Source organism: Argopecten irradians, chromosome 2 (genome assembly GCF_041381155.1).
Source record: "Argopecten irradians isolate NY chromosome 2, Ai_NY, whole genome shotgun sequence".
NCBI lineage: Eukaryota > Metazoa > Mollusca > Bivalvia > Pectinida > Pectinidae > Argopecten > Argopecten irradians.
Window position 1 is genome coordinate 29,325,824 of NC_091135.1, and position 18,168 is coordinate 29,343,991.

The 18,168-nt window shown below is 36.2% G+C and overlaps 3 protein-coding genes across 3 annotated transcripts; 1 reads left to right on the plus strand and 2 right to left on the minus strand.

Annotated features, from left to right (window-relative positions):
• Positions 1-710: 710 nt before the first annotated feature.
• LOC138316958 (sodium-dependent glucose transporter 1C-like) lies at positions 711-4,557 on the plus strand. Its single transcript, XM_069258591.1, has 3 exons — positions 711-980; positions 1,792-2,077; positions 3,356-4,557. The coding sequence occupies exons 1-3, from the start codon at positions 717-719 to the stop codon at positions 4,480-4,482; spliced, it is 1,677 nt and encodes a 558-aa protein (XP_069114692.1). The 5' UTR covers positions 711-716; the 3' UTR covers positions 4,483-4,557.
• Positions 4,558-7,652: 3,095 nt separating this feature from the next.
• Positions 7,653-11,103, minus strand: LOC138316579 (beta,beta-carotene 15,15'-dioxygenase-like). The gene is made up of 2 exons (XM_069258258.1): positions 10,936-11,103; positions 7,653-9,068 (listed from the first exon to the last, which is right to left on the minus strand). Exons 1-2 carry the CDS (start codon positions 11,101-11,103, stop codon positions 7,653-7,655), a joined length of 1,584 nt encoding a protein of 527 aa, XP_069114359.1.
• A 4,450-nt stretch (positions 11,104-15,553) lies between these two features.
• Positions 15,554-17,989, minus strand: LOC138316580 (retinoid isomerohydrolase-like). The gene is made up of 2 exons (XM_069258259.1): positions 17,789-17,989; positions 15,554-16,975 (listed from the first exon to the last, which is right to left on the minus strand). The coding sequence occupies exons 1-2, from the start codon at positions 17,987-17,989 to the stop codon at positions 15,554-15,556; spliced, it is 1,623 nt and encodes a 540-aa protein (XP_069114360.1).
• Between the last annotated feature and the right edge of the window lie 179 nt (positions 17,990-18,168).

Consider the following 18,168-nt stretch of genomic DNA (forward strand, 5'->3'; position numbering starts at 1 on the left):
CTGTCTTATGTCGTATCTGTATTGTTACTTCGTCTTAGTTTATCATTTGTTGTTTTATTTGGAGCAAAACAGCTTATTTTTATTTACCCCTGTACATATACTAAACAAACAAATCCATGCTGACATAGATTGAAAATAGACAAGTATGAGCGTGTATTTGTTTATACAGGTACGAAACCTTTAAATGTGTATAACCCGTTTTTGAATGTATATACTTCTTATCATAATCTGTTTCAAATTGAAAGAGGACGCCATATGAAACTTCATCTTTCAAATACACACATGCACATGTGCAAAACATTCATTGACAATATTTTCACGTTTTATACATATATTGTTATTTTTGTAAGCGCTGTGCTTAGCTGCACTTTTACAGCTATACAATTTTATCCTGACAGAATGGCCACGTGCAATCCCTCTAACCCTAACATTTGACTATCCAATTTGACCCACATGTACAGTACGAAACAATGTTTTGACCCTACTCTAATCTCATACCAATAGACCAGATATGTGCCTGTTCTACCATGGGTCCCTGTCTATTACAATCAGGTGACAGTTACTGACCGATGGTCGGTGTTTTTGGCCGGGTACTCTGGCTATCCTCCACCAACAAACCCGGCACGTCCTTTACTGACCCTGGCTGTTAATAGGACACTAAACTAATAAACCAAGTTGTTAAGATCATAATTATTTCTTTTCAACCATAGAACAAAATGACAACAGAATACAAAAGAGGCGTGGTTAGGGATGGAGAGGGAGCTGTAGCCCTGCAGGAAATCCACAATGTAGGATCTCCAGCGGCATCACACGCTACTAAACCGGAGAGCCAACTCTTCCTTCCGGACATCCCCTCACCCGAGGTAGATGGAGAAACTAAAGCCGAGAACCAATCCTTTTTCAGTGAAGTTCGGTTAAACAAGGATACACGAAGCAAGTTCTTCCTCAGTCTCTCCCTGTCCATGGTGTATTTTATTCTGGTAGGAACATTAGACGTTTTTAAACATATGCTTTATTATTAAGGACGTTTTATATGTGGAAACATTGATATTATCTATCGTTTTTATTCTTACGTACATTTTTCTTTCCTAACCTATGATAGTCAAGAATTGAAAAAATAACATAATACAAATCAGGGTGTCCCGCGTATTACAATATCTTAAAAATGATGACATCCTAATGAAGTCAGAATCAAATTTATTTATATTATGAAAACATTAAAACGCTTGATTGTATGTCTCATACACCAATATATATCTTTTTTGTTGCTGCTCACGTATGTCAAAAGTAATAACATTTTGAACGTGTAACCTGATTTATGGGTCACCTTGTATGTACTCTACGATTTCAAAAGAAGACTTCGTATGGCACTAAATATCGGTCAAAGGATCTTGATGGATGTTTCGTTCTATCTCACCTGGTAAGAATGGCGACACTGCAATATCTACCACTGACAATGCCATTCAGAGGACTCTCTATAATCCGAACGCCGCGATAGTCCGGAAACCTTACACTCCGGACGGATATATCAGACAACAGATTTGATTATTATCCTCGTAAATAAAATCTGACTATCCGGAAAATTCGCAATCAGGACAGATTGGAATTGGGACACGCATGTCCTGATTATTGAGGGTCCACTGTTACGCTAATGTTCAATCGAACCTCCACTGTAATATCAATTGCGAAATAATATCGCTTACGTAATCTGACTAAAGTATGTGTCAATTTGTGTGTACATACAAAATTAAAAGTACAGCTCGCCATTAACACTCCATTTTTTTTCTCCAGGGCTGGTCAAAATCACAGATAGGTCCTGCATTTTTAGACTTGATTGCAATATCTGGAGTTAACTTGGAGCGGGGATCGTGGTTCATGACATCGTACTACTTCGGTCGCTTGATAGGAACAGCTGTTGGAGGGCATCTGTATACTAAAATAAACCACTACCTACTGTTTGTAGTTTCTATATCAGTAAATGGACTCGTTTTGGTGGCCATTCCGTGGTGTGTTCGGTTCGAGTTGATGGTTGCAGCGCACGCATTGAACGGTGTCTTGGAAGGGGCATTAACTCTTGGTAAGTATACACTTTCAATTCTGTAATACATTATCATATACATCTGTGCCTTTTACAACATCTTTGTAATGCAAATGGAATTACCAGTAAGCTTCAGTACTTAATAAGGTCCTGATATTTGAATAGTGATATGGCTTAGTTGATTTTTTATGCTGCCATTTAAGCATTTCTAATAAATATTAATTATGGACCTTTGTTGAGATGCCTATACAGATATAAGGTCCTACTAGCATTAATAATGACCGTAACACCATACGGACCGAACCAATGGTCCTTAATTTTTATATTACTGATATGATTAATTATTTAGAAATGTTCACTTCGTGCTAAGTGATTAATAGAATCTTTCCCTACCTAGAGGATGTGACAACAAAATCATTACCCGAGGGGTATAAATTCCTGAACGTCCGGGTTGGACATAAGGAATTCCCCGAGAGTTGTGATTTTGGTGTCACACCCTCATAGGTAGGGAATGATTCTTTTTCTCCCTCATAGGTAGGGAATGATTCTTTTTCTCCCACATACAAAAGAAAAAGAAGAGATAAAAGCCTAAATAGAAGCATTTTCACTGCGACATGAGCATGGTTTCATCGTCTGCAGCTCAATATTGATGACGTCATCGACAATGCACACAACTCTCACAACGCATGAAGTCATGACATCACGTAATTGTCTTCAGGTTCAAAAGGTTAGCGACGCAATTTGTCATACCCTAGGGGTTGACAGAGAAATCTCCCACGGCTAAAACTGGTTACAAATCAGTGAACGGTGAGAGAAATAGTCATGCATTAAGAATTGCCCGACTACATCTTCTCGAAAAAATCGACGTTGAGGTATTGTGACGTCACAGCTGCAATATCGACGTTGGAGTGACGTGACAATAGGAATATGAACTAGATTTTTTCTATATTGTGACGTCACAATAGGAATATTTATTCTATGTTAAGTGGCAACATCGCGTCGATATGCTAAATATTACCCTCCACGTGACAGTGTATTAGCCAATAAGAATGGTAGAAAATCGGAGCATTTCTAATATATTTAAGTCAATATTTATACTAGTATCACTTTCCGACGGATGTTACTCAAGTAAATTCGTAGACTTCAGTCTCCCGCAGCAACTACCACCTGTTATTGCAAAGATACTTCGTCGTTCAATTCTTGTCCAATCGCGCTTTTATCGTTATTTTCCTATGGTCGTTTCTGTAGATCAATAGGCATTCGACGTTTCCTGTATGTAATCTCGAAAAATAATCATCCTGTCTCCTTCGGTTTCAGTCAAGACCTCGAAAACAGTCTCCGTTTGGAAATCGACATCCAGAGGGAATTCCTTTATCCAGTTGATGTATGCCGTATTCGCCATATCGGGGATTCTAGCTCCAATGGCCACTGCGCCATTTCTGTTGTCAAAGCTACCAAACGATACTAATATGATGCAATTTACAGGTGATTCAAATTCCTCTGGACAACAGAACATGCCGACATGGACTAGTTTAGCAGGGCTATCAAGTGAGTCTAACTTGACACTAAGCGGCATTGAAGTGAGTTCTTGGGCAAGTGAGTCGAATTCGACAAGGCCAACTTTCGTGACGCTATGGCAAAATCAAACTTCCGAATCAAAAGGTCTTTTTGATAAAGATAACAGCAATACCACCGCAACAGCGGACATATTTCTCGGTCATTATACTTCCAGACTATATATTATTTATTCTGTCTCAGCGACGTTAAATTTATTGACTTCGGTTCCCTTTGTGCTCTTATTTCTGAAATCCAAGAAGAATACAGTTAAGGAAGTAGAATATACAAAACCCGTGTATCTAAGACATCTCCGTATAATCGTACAACGACTACAGATGGTAAACATAGGGCTATTTTCAGCAATGTTCTCGGCTATTGGGCAGACCTTGGCTAACTTTATCACTGTGTTCTGTGTTCAGTACCTGGACTGGACAAAAGTGTCAGGTGCAATGCTGACATCATTTTATGTGTTCGCCACTCTGGTTGGTAATATAGCCGGAGTGTTCCTTGTCCGAATTCTCCAAACACACACAATCCTACTGTTGGCGACAGTAACGTACTCCCTGGGATTAGCCTGTCTAAGCCTATGTGCCCTGTTCTATGCCGACATTGGTATCTGGGTATCGGTCGGTATTATCGGCGTACCATTTGGTATGGTATGGCCAGCGTTCATAAGCTGGACTAATTCCCACTTCATACATGTGACAGGATACGTGACCAGCTATATACTGGTCATCTCCCATACCGCCACCATGCTGCACCCACCTCTGGTCAGTTACCTCATGGACCGAGTGTCTCCTCTCTGGTTTGGTTATCTGTGTACGGTGGAAGGTTCCGTCAGCGTTTTCTCTGCTCTAATGATGGTGTTCTACTCAAAGTATACCTGATATGGTTCTGTGTTATATATTACATCTGGTATGGTTCTGTGTTATACATTACACCTGGTATGATTCTGTGTTATATATCACACCTGGTATGGTTCTGTGTTATATATCACACCTGGTATGATTCTGTGTTATATATCACACCTGGTATGATTCTGTGTTATATATCACACCTGGTATGGTTCTGTGTTATATATCACACCTGGTATGATTCTGTGTTATATATCACACCTGATATGATTCTGTGTTATATATTACACCTGGTATGGTTCTGTGTTATATATCACACCTGGTATGGTTCTGTGTTATATATCACACCTGGTATGATTCTGTGTTATATATTACACTTGGTATGATTCTGTGTTATATATCACACCTGATATGGTTCTGTGTTATATATTACACCTGATATGATTCTGTGTTATAGATCACACCTGGTATGGTTCTGTGTTATATATCACACCTGGTATGATTCTGTGTTATATATTACACTTGGTATGATTCTGTGTTATATATCACACCTGGTATGATTCTGTGTTATATATTACACTTGGTATGGTTCTGTGTTATATATCACACCTGGTATGGTTCTGTGTTATATATCACACCTGGTATGATTCTGTGTTATATATCACACCTGGTATGGTTCTGTGTTATATATCACACCTGGTATGATTCTGTGTTATATATCACACCTGATATGGTTCTGTGTTATATATCACACCTGGTATGATTCTGTGTTATATATTACACCTGGTATGATTCTGTGTTATATATCACACCTGGTATGGTTCTGTGTTATATATCACACCTGGTATGGTTCTGTGTTATATATCACACCTGGTATGGTTCTGTGTTATATATCACACCTGGTATGATTCTGTGTTATATATCACACCTGATATGGTTCTGTGTTATATATTACACCTGGTATGATTCTGTGTTATATATCACACCTGGTATGGTTCTGTGTTATATATCACACCTGGTATGGTTCTGTGTTATATATCACACCTGGTATGATTCTGTGTTATATATCACACCTGGTATGATTCTGTGTTATATATCACACCTGGTATGGTTCTGTGTTGTTATATATCACACCTGATATGGTTCTGTGTTATACATTACAGCTTATATAATTCTGTGTTATATATCACACCTGATATGGTTCTGTGTTATATATCACTCCTGATATGATTCTGTGTTTATATATCACACCTGATATGGTTCTGTGTTATATATCACACCTATATATTCTGTGTTATATATCACACCTGATATGGTTCTGTGTTATATATCACACCTGATATGATTCTGTGTTATATATCACACCTGATATGGTTCTGTGTTATATATATCATCACCTGATTATGGTTCTGTGTTATATATCACACCTGATATGTTTCTGTGTTATATATTACACCTGGTATGGTTCTGTGTTATATATCACACCTGGTATGGTTCTGTGTTATATATTACACCTGGTATGGTTCTGTGTTATATATCACACCTGGTATGGTTCTGTGTTATATATTACACTTGATATGATTATATATTACGTATTACACCTTACAGAATATGATTCTGTATTACGTATTATACCCGATATAAGATTCTATATTATACATCACACCTGATATGATTATATAATACGTCTTACACCTGGTATGATTGTATATTACGTATTAAACCTTATATGATTCTGTACTACATATTACACCTGATATGATTATGTATTACTTCTTACACCTGATATGATTCTATTTTACGTATTACACCTGATATGATTCTGTATTACGTATTACACCTGATATGATTATGTATTATTTATTACACCTGATATGATTATGTATTACGTATTACACCTGATATGATTATGTATTACGTATTACACCTGATATGATTCTGTATTACGTATTACACCTGATATGATTATGTATTACGTATTACACCTGATATGATTATGTATTGCTTACACCTGACATGATTCTGTATTACGTCTTACATCTGATATGATTATGTATGACACGTGTCATTGAAATTGGTGTTTGTGGTCGAAATGAACGGTATACGAGCAAAGCTATGATTAAAACTAAAAAAAACTATCATATAAAATTGCAATTAATGTGGTAACAGTAATGAAACGTACAACGAGAAAAGAACCAGGGGGTCTGAAGGAGTTAGCGTTATCGGCTTTATCGACAATACCGTTCGAATCGAAGTCAAATACGGCTTAAGTTACAATCCAAAATGAAAACGATGTAGCGAGAATTATATCGCAAAGGGATAAAGTTTATTTCACTATAAGATTTATTATTCGTATTAAGTCCTGACTTAGCAACAGTCATGTCCATTTTTTAAAGATTTACGGTCAGTACCTGGGGATTCCCTACATTGGTTTCGAGACGTGGAGGATATAGCGTCACCGCAGTTCTAATTACTGTAAAACATACAGAATGAAGATGCAACAATTCAATCACGTTTATCTTTAAACATCGTGAATACATAAGTCATATCCGATTATCATATTAATAAAACTTATATGAGCAATATTAATGCATCTAAATTATACAAACAAGTTGATTGTAAAAACATGCAATTATGCTGTTTTCTCTCAATTCTTGAACTTGACGTGATATTTTCGCTCGGTTGAAGTTCGAGTTTTGCCCATTATTTTGTCCTTTTCTGTTGAAGATTTTCAATGACCATCATTTATTCGCTCTGGTGTCTTTTTGTCTTTTGTTTACAATACACTGAGTTCACTGCTAGTTGATCTTACTTTATTGATTATATACAGTATAGTTATATATATTTTCTCCCGAACTAAGGAGACCACGGCAAATCGTATATTAAACCTTGTTGGTGGCTATGATGAAATGTTGGGATCTAATATCTAATCTGTCCTGGCAGGAGGGTTTTCCCCCTCCACATCATATCTACAAACTTGAAGGTTTATAGGCCTATTACAATGTGTGTCGCCTGGTAACAGAAGGAATGGGCATACTGTTCCATAATGTTTGTCGTCACACACAAAGGACGATATCATACACCATTTTTATCATTTATTCCTTGAATATGTTAATTTATATCAGATAAACTCTGCTACACTTGATATCCAAGAGATAAGTCACAATCATCGATGAATTAAGTCCACAGAGACAATGATATAACTAATTCACGGGGAAAAATCTGCCGTGAAAGGTCAATGGGACGCGTGTGGGAAGGTAAGCCTTGCTGAAAGTTGTCATGGTAGAAGCATCAATGATGGCGAGGTAACTGGCATTCCTCTCCCCATCTAAGACGGGGGCTAATAGATAACCGCTGTCTTCATTGCCATACATGTAGGTGTGATTCGCGGGAAATGGAATGAACCAAGCTTCCGCAGGATAATGATTGGGGATGAACCACACGCGGTCTTTACCATTGCCACATAGATCTTTCTTTACGAGAGCGGTACGACTGTACTGTCTGTTGTCAAACTTCGCAACCAACCCATATGCGTAACAGTACTTCAGCGAGCGGTATTTCTCGTTGATGATGGGCATATCAAACTTGTTCGCAGCAGGGTATTTGGCAGATGTAGGGAACTTTCTCACTCTAACCTTGTTTCTTTCTAAGTCTATAACATAGCGCTTCAAGGTCGAATGAACATTCAGTTTGTTCCTTTCAGTACGATTGAGGAGTGTTTCTAAGCTCATGCGGAAGACAAAAGCGGGATCTGTATATGTTGGCAAGTCTACTACAATCTTGTTTCCCTTCTTCTCGAAAGCATTAATGTGATGTAGATAGAATATTGGCGGAACGTTGAATTTGCGGATGGTACCAGATTTGATTTCAATAACGTGTACTGTCGTATTCTTCTTGGTACCGCGCCATTTCAGTCCTTTGGAAACGAAACCTGATACTAGGAGGGATTTCGTATCTACAAATATTGGCGGACTGAATAATATAGCATACTTAGGAGTGACTGAAAACGAATGCATATATGGTACCTCGTCTGGTGGCAAAGCCCACTGTGCGACAACTTCCCGTTCAGACATTGACTTAATACGGATAAGCGAAACTCTGTGAGAAACCCCAGGCGCAACTGCCTGACTGACTAAAAACGTCAGGTGATTTGGTGTTCCATACTCCGGAAGCGGGTGAGAAGTTGACATTGTATGTTTAAACATGTAACTGCTGATGCCACCAAATGACGGCACTTTGGGGAATTCATATCCAATTGTGTCAAGAGACGCTGGGTCGATTTCATAATTGTCCCAAACATCATTTAGTGCTACATAGCTACCACGCTTATCTTCCGATGGCAAATTGTAAACATTAACATTCATGTTGTCCCCTCTGCGCCACAGGGCGAGTAACACCTGCATGTAGCTGAAGCGAGGTTCTGTAGGCCCGAATGTTATATAAGGGGATATATCGTGGTGTGAAATAGATTTCTTATAAAAGCCAGTGCGCAGAAATTTGGTAGAGAAGAGGACTGTGCCATTGCCTTCAAAATGCCATTTATAGAGTTTTCCGAATCCGTCGAACATGTGTGTAAGTCTGCGCTTTCCAACCTCAAACTGCCCGGGCCCATTCCTTATCTGGATGAAAAGGGTAAACATCGAATTACACATTTATCGTCGTTTTACATTTTAAAGATTGATTAAAAGTGCACTGTACCAGACTGAGTTTTGAAGAAAAAAAAAAAAAAATCCAGTACACGTTTTCGTGATGAAATTTTGCCAATTGAGTAGAATTCACACATGCATCATAACTGAAATGAAAACATTTCCACGATTACTACTTTATAACAAATCAGTTAGAAATGTAGCCCGTTTCATCTGAAATATCCATGTAAAACCCTCGACAGAACAAACGTTGTCGGTATTATATAAAAGAATCAAGAGTCTTCCACCAGGCTATAGCAACATCATGTATTTAAGCATTTAGTTATATATTTGCATTTGAAATATTTAAAGAAGGATTGCAGTGTATTTGCGCTAAATTTTCATTCTTTTTAAATGGCATTCCCCACTAACATATTTCAATTTTAAAATCTTGTGTTGTATAAGATAAGAAATCAATAACACATTATCAAATAACTTCGAAGTAAAGTTTTATCTCCTAATTGGAATTGTTTTGAAGCTGAATTAAACACACAAACACAATTCAATCTCAGACTACATTAAAATTTGCACATATATCGGAAACAAACCAGTTCTAATGAAAGTTAGATTTTACTGTGGTATGCCAGAAAAGCCCACTGTAATGAAATGTATGTGAAATGTTCAAACTCGCTTACTGTCCGCTATTACACGAAGTGGTCAGATGTCTTGTATGTCGAACCCTAGCCCTTGCCAGTGTAGTAAAGCATTTTTTGTCTAGAACTATTCAAATCGCTCTTACAGTAGTGTATTTACCTTATAAGATGCATGTTCTTGTCTAAAAATGATTCCATCAACTCCTCAGTGCTTATGTATTGCATCTGTTTAACGCGCGTGACTTTGGCTCGGGTATGAGTACAGCGTACATGTTGTATCTGCTTAATCGTATTGATCAACGATTTGGAATTTATTTATTTGGAAGGTATCAATCAAAATAATAAACAATGTCGTGAAATTTGTCAATATTTCTTGTTATATGTTTAATAAGGAATGTAGAACAATACATTTATGTCATATTTTGCTTCGTTGTTATTATCCTCATTGAATTGTCCCTTTAAATGTTATTACTCAGTGTCAATTCATTTACAAAGTTATGTTAGTATTACTGCAAAGCTAGTAACAGCTAAATTAAAATACAACAGATGAAATAATGTTTGTGAAAAACCAACATTGAGCGCAAAACACAATAACGGGATTTACCTCTGATTTCAAAATATATCGTTTTTGTTTACAGTATAAATGATTGTATTGAATGGTTTTATATTTTATATATTCATCGTTTTTCAGTTTAAACGTACAATGTAAACAAATTAATTAAAATGTTTCCAAATAGTAGTACCGTGTACATCATTGATCTGGGAGACCAATATTACAAAATAAGGTGTTATTAAGATATATGTTATTGTTTGAAATTCACTCATTTATTACGAAAAGGTATCCAACAGGGGAAAAACTCTTGTGATTTACGATAAACATTATATAACTTGCGTTATGTTCACGAAAAAGCCTGCAACACTGATATCTGCGATCAAAATCTCTAGCAATTTATAATGATCGGTACATGAATAAACAAGATATAACATTAATTCATAAATTGCTTTTTAACGATAATTATAATCATTGGCTAATAACTATACTTTGATCCAGAGAAGTCATGTTTTGATTTTCATTGAAATCTGTTTCATTTACCGGTAAATTGCATACCATTTTAGTATACAATTCAGCTTATATTTTAACATATAAAAATAAAACAATATATCAGATAGCGACATATAAATAAACATTAATCTTAATTAATACTTACCAGTGTGCCGACTATCCATTCAGGTATCGGTTTGTCAAAGTGAATGGACACATCTTCCAGTTCTTTTGAGTTAGTACGATACATATTCTCGAATCCCTTGTCGGGAATTTCGTGCTTATCTTTTGAAGTGCCACGAAGGCACGACTCTACCCTGTGACAATATGCCATGAGGAGCAGAAACACGTGAACAATCAACGGGGACATCATCATAACACGCTCTTATGATTCCACGTTTCAGTTCAAATACATTTCCGAATGACTTACCAGTAATTGGTGTTCCGACCCACCCTTACGGCACTGCAGTTCTGATTTCTTATACACTCGTTTTACCATGCTATCTAAAGGTTTATACCTTCCACCAACCAATAGGCGCTGGCTCCATGACATCTTATAAGCCAGAAATAAGAGTAAGGCTAATTTAGTATCAATATTTAGTGTTCAAAAGGCGAAACCAAATCCTGGGTTATTGGTTCTGTAGCGGTTATTATAATTTTTATGTTAGCTCAAAAGTAAGATACGAAAGTGTATAATTAATTAGGTATATAATTTAATTTGTATAGTCTCTGGCTAGGAAAGGGCTTATACATGTATAGGACTAGTCTGTTGCCATATCCTAATGATTTATAAAATAAAATTGGTTGAAATGAAAAATTAAATACCGTGTGAGAGACATGTGCATTTACAGTTAAACTGTTTTGCATAATCTCGAGGGAAGCACATCACAAAGTATCACGTAGATAAAAACCCTCAAACGTTTGAATTCATTGTAGGTAAATATAAAATATAAACATGAATCCTCACAAAGAACAGATACATTTTTTTCATTTTCTAGAAAGGAAGGTACAATGGAATATATTTTGTACAGACTAACGATGACACGGCGAGTGTTTTCCATAGGTCTGTACATTGTATAACAATGCTAGGACCAGAAAGTCACCAGACGACCTTACACAACCTTGGAATATCTTAACTTTCGTGCTAATTTTAGGTATTTTTAACCTGACATAAATTAACATAAAGACAATTCTATTATGTGAAAACAAGATTAATTGGTATATTTCTAAACATTTTCTTCCGATTGTAAAGTATTATAAATCACCAACATAAGATATCGTTAACAATAATGATTTTGGTCTTCTTGTTACGAGCGGCACTTTTTTAATACACTCAATAGTGGTATCGGATACGATCCAATTTCTTAACAGTATCTTTCTTAAAATGCATAGTCTGAACCGTGTCACAACTTAAGTTATGAAACTCAGAATGGTATGGACGTTATACTATGGCTATCAAACAAGTAATTATTAATGAAAATAAGAAATTTGGAGAAATGCACATTGTAAAGCCTTTATTTATATCTTGGTAGTGATATTGGATGCATTCCTATGAGTCGTCTAGTTTGATTGTTTGTTTGATTAATCAATGTCCTATTAACAGCCAGTCATGCCATGTATGCGGTGTGTTGCGTGTATGAAGTGCGTGTGTGTAGACTGCGGTATCTTCTGATATTATAATTGACTAGACGAACTTCATCATTTGCAAAATTTAACTAGTTTTGTAGCAAGAAATAATGTTGTAATGATCGTTTGTCTAGACCAAGAAAATTTGCGTCTCAAAACTACTAATGATAGTAACAGCACACACACACACGCTGGTTCTAAATAGTTTAATTTATACAAAGACTGCTTTCAATCGTATTGAAGTGAATAAATATCACCCAGTGATCTGAAACATTCATAGAGATTATTTTATTCAAGAGGAGCTCTTTCGATGTTTATTTCTGATCTTAAAATATCATACTACAATGATTATCAACATAGAAGAAGTAAAACATCAAACAGAATCATAATTTGTTTTGGCGATCAGTTAGAATTGAGGTATAGATGATAAACGATTCTTTATTAGCTATATTCAAATGATTTTGTGTTTACCAGATTTTTCAGCAGTAATTAGCGGCTAATTAAATGGTCAAGTCGCCGCCTATGGTCAGTGCTATCTACTTCCGTATGCAGTACACTGTCAGATGATCTATATAACGGTATTTATGATATCTAAGTACTCAGTGTGTTGATCGTTATGGCCACGACATAGATATTGCTACTTAGCCATGGAGCTGTAGTCCGGTGAATCTAAAGTTTTACTTCAAACTAATCGCAATAAATTTTATCTCTGGTTTTCTATAAAGGTTAAAGTACATGTATGTATTGATAGCAGGAAAAATATATCAGGGAATCAAAAGTGGGGAAAGTGGTTATTTCAGTCCGACAATACTAGGAAAATGAAAAAAATGCTGATCGCACCAAGTTTAAACTTCAATAACCTTCCTCTCTGTAACGTTGTTTGTTTGTTTGATTAATTAAGCTAGGGTCATGTTAGGACGGCCACCCATGTATGCGGTGTATAAATAAAACAAATAGATCATATTATGTACAATACATATTTCCAAAAATGTTTAGTTGGAACTATTCTGTAGAAAAATATGAAAGCTTCAAATTGCAATAAATGCTGCTAATTGACCAACCATATTAGCCTTTTTCTTTTTTTTCATGCAGAATATTGAGTTAATCAGCGGAGCTAGTAAGACTGATCTGTTAAAGACGATTTGTTAATTAATTTCTTAACAAAAGAAAATTAGTTTTCACTTTTGAGTATATGATCAATTTAAAGTTGCCTTGTTGATCTCATTTAACTGCTATAAAGTCAAAATTGCACGAGCTATGAACTTAGACATGATATATCTAAACATTTCCATTGACAAATGCGCTAATGTATAGCATTTTAGTGAGGACTTTTTGATTACCGAGTTTTGTAATTTCATTGTGGTTTTGTATTTCAATTGGGGATTTTTTCCCTCAATAGAAACTAAAGGGACGATACACAATTTTCAAGAGGGAAACACTATCGAAGGCATGGACCGGCCTTCTCGTTCTCCGGATCTAAATCTGATTGAGCACGTGTCAGACATGCTACAGGCATCCATTTCTTCCCGCGTTTACCAGCCAAGGTCACAGCAGATCTTTCATTCATCCAGCAATACCGGAAACGGGACTTGATTGCGAGCTTGCGTCGGCGATGTCACAGCGTTATTGACGCTAGGGGACGTCACACAAGATACTAAAATGAAATTTACACTTGAAACCTGTTTTCAATTTGAATTTCATTTTCGCTCCCATATCCGCGTTTTTTTGGTAATTTTTGGGGGTAGCTCAGTTCCGCAAAAAAGTATCAAGCACTCGTGAAAATTTCATAGTTTTTGGTTTTGTTTTTACCTATGTTAAGACATCTTAAAACATCATTAAAATATTCTTTATGAATATTGTACAATAAAATGAATTTGATATACTACAAAATAAAAGTGATCCTTAGCAAATTTTGAGTAGTATAGACATTATCAATCTGTACTCTCTGTATATAAAATGAAATCTAAAATTTGGAATTATCTACTTATCAAGTTTCTACATGTAGCGCTAACGCGTTACATTGAATATGTCTGTAACCCATTGCGTTCATACCACCTTTAACGCAATCAAAACACTGTTCAATCTCTATATAAGTAATTAACTAGTTATTGTATTTATTGTGAGTTTAGATTATAATTTCAAGAAACAGATATATGTATAAATTATAACTTATACTTAACTTGATAAAGGCGCTTACGCAACACGCTTAACGTATACAACGCCGGGAATATGAAAAAAGGAAATATGCCTGCAGTGAATGATAATTGAGCGCAACTTCCCGGACACTATATTCAACACAATGACAGGTAATCACTATTATTGCAGCAATCCTTCAGATGTCTATAATATTAAATATGTCAGACACAAAAAACATTTGGATATAACAAATTTAATATTTAAAAAAAAAATTTGATTGAAAGTGGTTATATGGTATGTTTCCAATATGAACCCAAGTATAAGCAATAGATAGGTGATATATCCATAAACTCCGTACACATTAGTGCGACATTAAATAGCCGCAATTTAAAAACGTGCTGTTTCAACACAAACTACAGTGCCAATGTAGAGATGCTGTATCCATTACTATCATTGCTTCTTTCTAAACTACAAATGTTGAATATGAGAAAAACATAACGTTATGCAAAAGATAATTCATAGGTTTGAAAAAGTCGACAACCAATAGATAAAAGGAAAAGTAAAAATCCATGCATAGGTTAATATCTACAAATACTTAGTACCTTCAAAGCTATCCTAAATAACTAATAAACAATAAATGAATAAAAACCAATAGAACCCCAAAACAAAAAGCAAAAACGAAAAGTCAAACAAAGTTATAATGAATGGAACACACTGAAAGTACGACAGAAAATTGGATACAAATACAGCAATACAACAGTCACCTTATTGTGTCATGCTGAGTATTCATCAAAATAAACATAACAACTCTTAAGCTCCAATAAAACTACACTATACGCCATTTTAGTGTTTCTAGTAGTTTATAGTGACAAACTAAGAAGTGTTAACTCATTGGAAGCGACAAAAAGACATGGCTTCTAAAATATTTGTGTTGTACATTCTCGTCGAACAGGTGTTGTTGCACATGTTCTATTTCTTTTTACACAATTTATATGATGAATGATACTTCCTTTATATCCTCATCACAAGCCATTCGGAAAGAAGCGGCCGTGAAAGGTTTGAGGTATATGTGTCGGTAGGTACGCTCTATGAGATATTGTCATGGAAATGGCGTCAATGACCGCGAGGTAACTTTCATTCTTCTCTCCATCTAGGACGGGTACTAACAGGTAACCATCATCTTCTTTTGGACTCGTCCCATTCTTTGGTGGCGATGAAATAAACCACGTTTCTGCTGGATAGTGATTCGGATAAGACCATATCCGGTCCTTACCGTTGCCACAAAGATCTTTCTTGACAAGAGCAAAGTTGCTGTAATGAGTATTATCACACTTTGCGACCAATCCGTAAACATAACAGTAGTTCCGAGATCGGTAGTTTTCGTTGATGATCGGCATATCAAACTTTGTTGCACATGGATGCTTAACGGAATCCGGAAATGGCTTCACGCTGACCTGTGTTCTGTTCAGATCAATTCCGTACCTTGTCAAAACAGGATGTGGATTCAGTTGGTTTCTTTTGGATCGATTAAACATGTTTTCCATCTTCAAGTCCAAGATGACAGAAGCGTCCCTGTAGGTCGGCATGTCAATAATTATCTCCTTAGTCCATGTCTCATATGCGTTTATGTGGTGCATAAAGAACACAGGTGGAGCACTAAACTTTCGGACGACTCCGGACTTTATCTCAACAACATGTATGGTCATGTTCTTATCATCACCATGCCATTTCATGCTTTTTGAGATAAAAGCTGATACCAAGAGAGATTTTGTATCGAAATAGAGTGGCGGGCTGAACACTATCACATAGTTTGGTGTTACTGAAAATGAATGCATGTAGGACGCTTCGTCCGGATTCTCCGTCCACTGTGCCACAACTTCACGGTCAGTCGCAGATTTTATACGGATTACAGAAATCCTATGTTTCAATTCTGGAATAAGTGCAAAACTACGCAAGTATGTAAAATGATGAGATGTTCCATATTCTGGAAGAGGATGAGCAGTCGACATGACATTCTGGAAGATATCGCTATCAATACCACCAGTGGGCGGAACCATCGGGTGTAGGTATCCAACTGTTGTCAAGGTGTCGGGATCGAATTTATAACTATCCCAAAGATCGCTTAACGCTACAAAAGTGTCCGGTTTGTTTTCGTCCCCGGAGGGAAAGCGGTAAATGTTCACATTCATGTTGTCCATATCTCGCCATATGGCCAACAACACCTGGATAGGATTAAATCGTGGCTTTGTTGTGCCAAAGAGTAAATATGGAGATATATCTTTCTGTGAAATAGACTTGTTGTAAAATGCCGATTTGATAAATCTAGTGGAGAAAAGGACCGTACCATTCCCTTTAAATTTCCAGCTATAAAGTTTTCCGTATCCGTCAAATATGTGACTGAAACTCCGCTTTCCAACTTCGAACTGTGCAGGTCCATTTCTTATCTGAAAGTGAAAATATCAAGGATATTTTTCTGTGATTTTCATTTGGATTTCATACGCAAACTTTATTGCAATCGATTAAAGTGAAAAGTCGGGCAAAAAAATCCAGTCTAAATGCGTTCATTGGCCTTTCAAAAGTCCATACATATCAAAACGACGGCCAATTTCTGCTAACGTTGTCCAGTTTAGACCATATTGAAATTACGAAAAAGCCCCGTGTAAATTTAGCACAGTTCAAAAAATAAATTCGCCTAACTCTTTGAAAGCAAGACTGCGTGGAAATGTTAACATGGGAATAGCCAGCCAGGATGAATCCTTGATGTTAATTAATTTCTTTGCATGCAGAGCGATTTGACTGGAAATTTTATTTTCAGATTTCAAACAAAATTATACTGGCTATATTATTTTTTTACCGACTTAAGCCTTCTTGTGTTCGACTTTTCACTACCTAAAATACGTATAAAATGTAAACTACTTATTCAAACACTCGCAGCTCTTCTGAGTTCATGAGTGTATCGATAACATTTGAATGGTTATATTAAAAACCATATGATAACAATAAAAAAAGAATTGACACGTTAACATACATTTTATTCGCTCTCGTTTAGCTTAGTCTACGCGGATTCACACAATTTGCAAACAATTTTTTTTAATATTCATCCCCCGATGAAATTGAAAATTGTGACAACAATGCTTCATTAACGTCATTTGTGTGAAACTCAATAAAACCAATAATTGACGACGGTCGAATAACATTAAAAACAGCGCATAGATCGGAATTCACCAAACATTGACATCATTTTTATGTAGACTTACCAGAGTCCCGTTAATCCAGCCGGGTATAGGTGTGTCAAAATGAAGGGGCACGTTCTCTAGTTCTTTAGTGTTAGTGCGAAACAGATGTTCGAATCCCTTGTCCAAAGCATGATCCTTGAGATGCGACCCTCCACGCAGGCACGACTCAACGTCATTCCAAAAGACTGTGACCAGAAGAGTATAGACTACCAAACGAAACATTTTAGGCTTTATGATTCTTGCGAGATCTATTATTCTAATATCACCTATTGTATTACATTAGATGTTTTTACACATAAATGAGATCAAACTGTTTCATACTTAAATCAAATAAATGTCTCCATATAATAAAGCATTGGCTATCTTTGATTGTAGTAAATGGTTTTGTCCAAGCCTTTCTG

Excerpts from the sequence above, each read along its gene's own strand:
- LOC138316579 (XM_069258258.1), bottom strand. The coding sequence starts at position 11,103 with ATGGCATATTGTCACAGGGTAGAGTCGTGCCTTCGTGGCACTTCAAAA. Across the intron at positions 9,069-10,935 it reads AATGGATAGTCGGCACACTG|ATAAGGAATGGGCCCGGGCA; the intron begins GTAAGTATTAAT and ends CTTTTCATCCAG.
- LOC138316958 (XM_069258591.1), top strand. The coding sequence starts at position 717 with ATGACAACAGAATACAAAAGAGGCGTGGTTAGGGATGGAGAGGGAGCT. Across the intron at positions 981-1,791 it reads CCATGGTGTATTTTATTCTG|GGCTGGTCAAAATCACAGAT; the intron begins GTAGGAACATTA and ends TTTTTTCTCCAG. Across the intron at positions 2,078-3,355 it reads GGAAGGGGCATTAACTCTTG|TCAAGACCTCGAAAACAGTC; the intron begins GTAAGTATACAC and ends CTTCGGTTTCAG.
- LOC138316580 (XM_069258259.1), bottom strand. The coding sequence starts at position 17,989 with ATGTTTCGTTTGGTAGTCTATACTCTTCTGGTCACAGTCTTTTGGAAT. Across the intron at positions 16,976-17,788 it reads GCTGGATTAACGGGACTCTG|ATAAGAAATGGACCTGCACA; the intron begins GTAAGTCTACAT and ends TTTCACTTTCAG.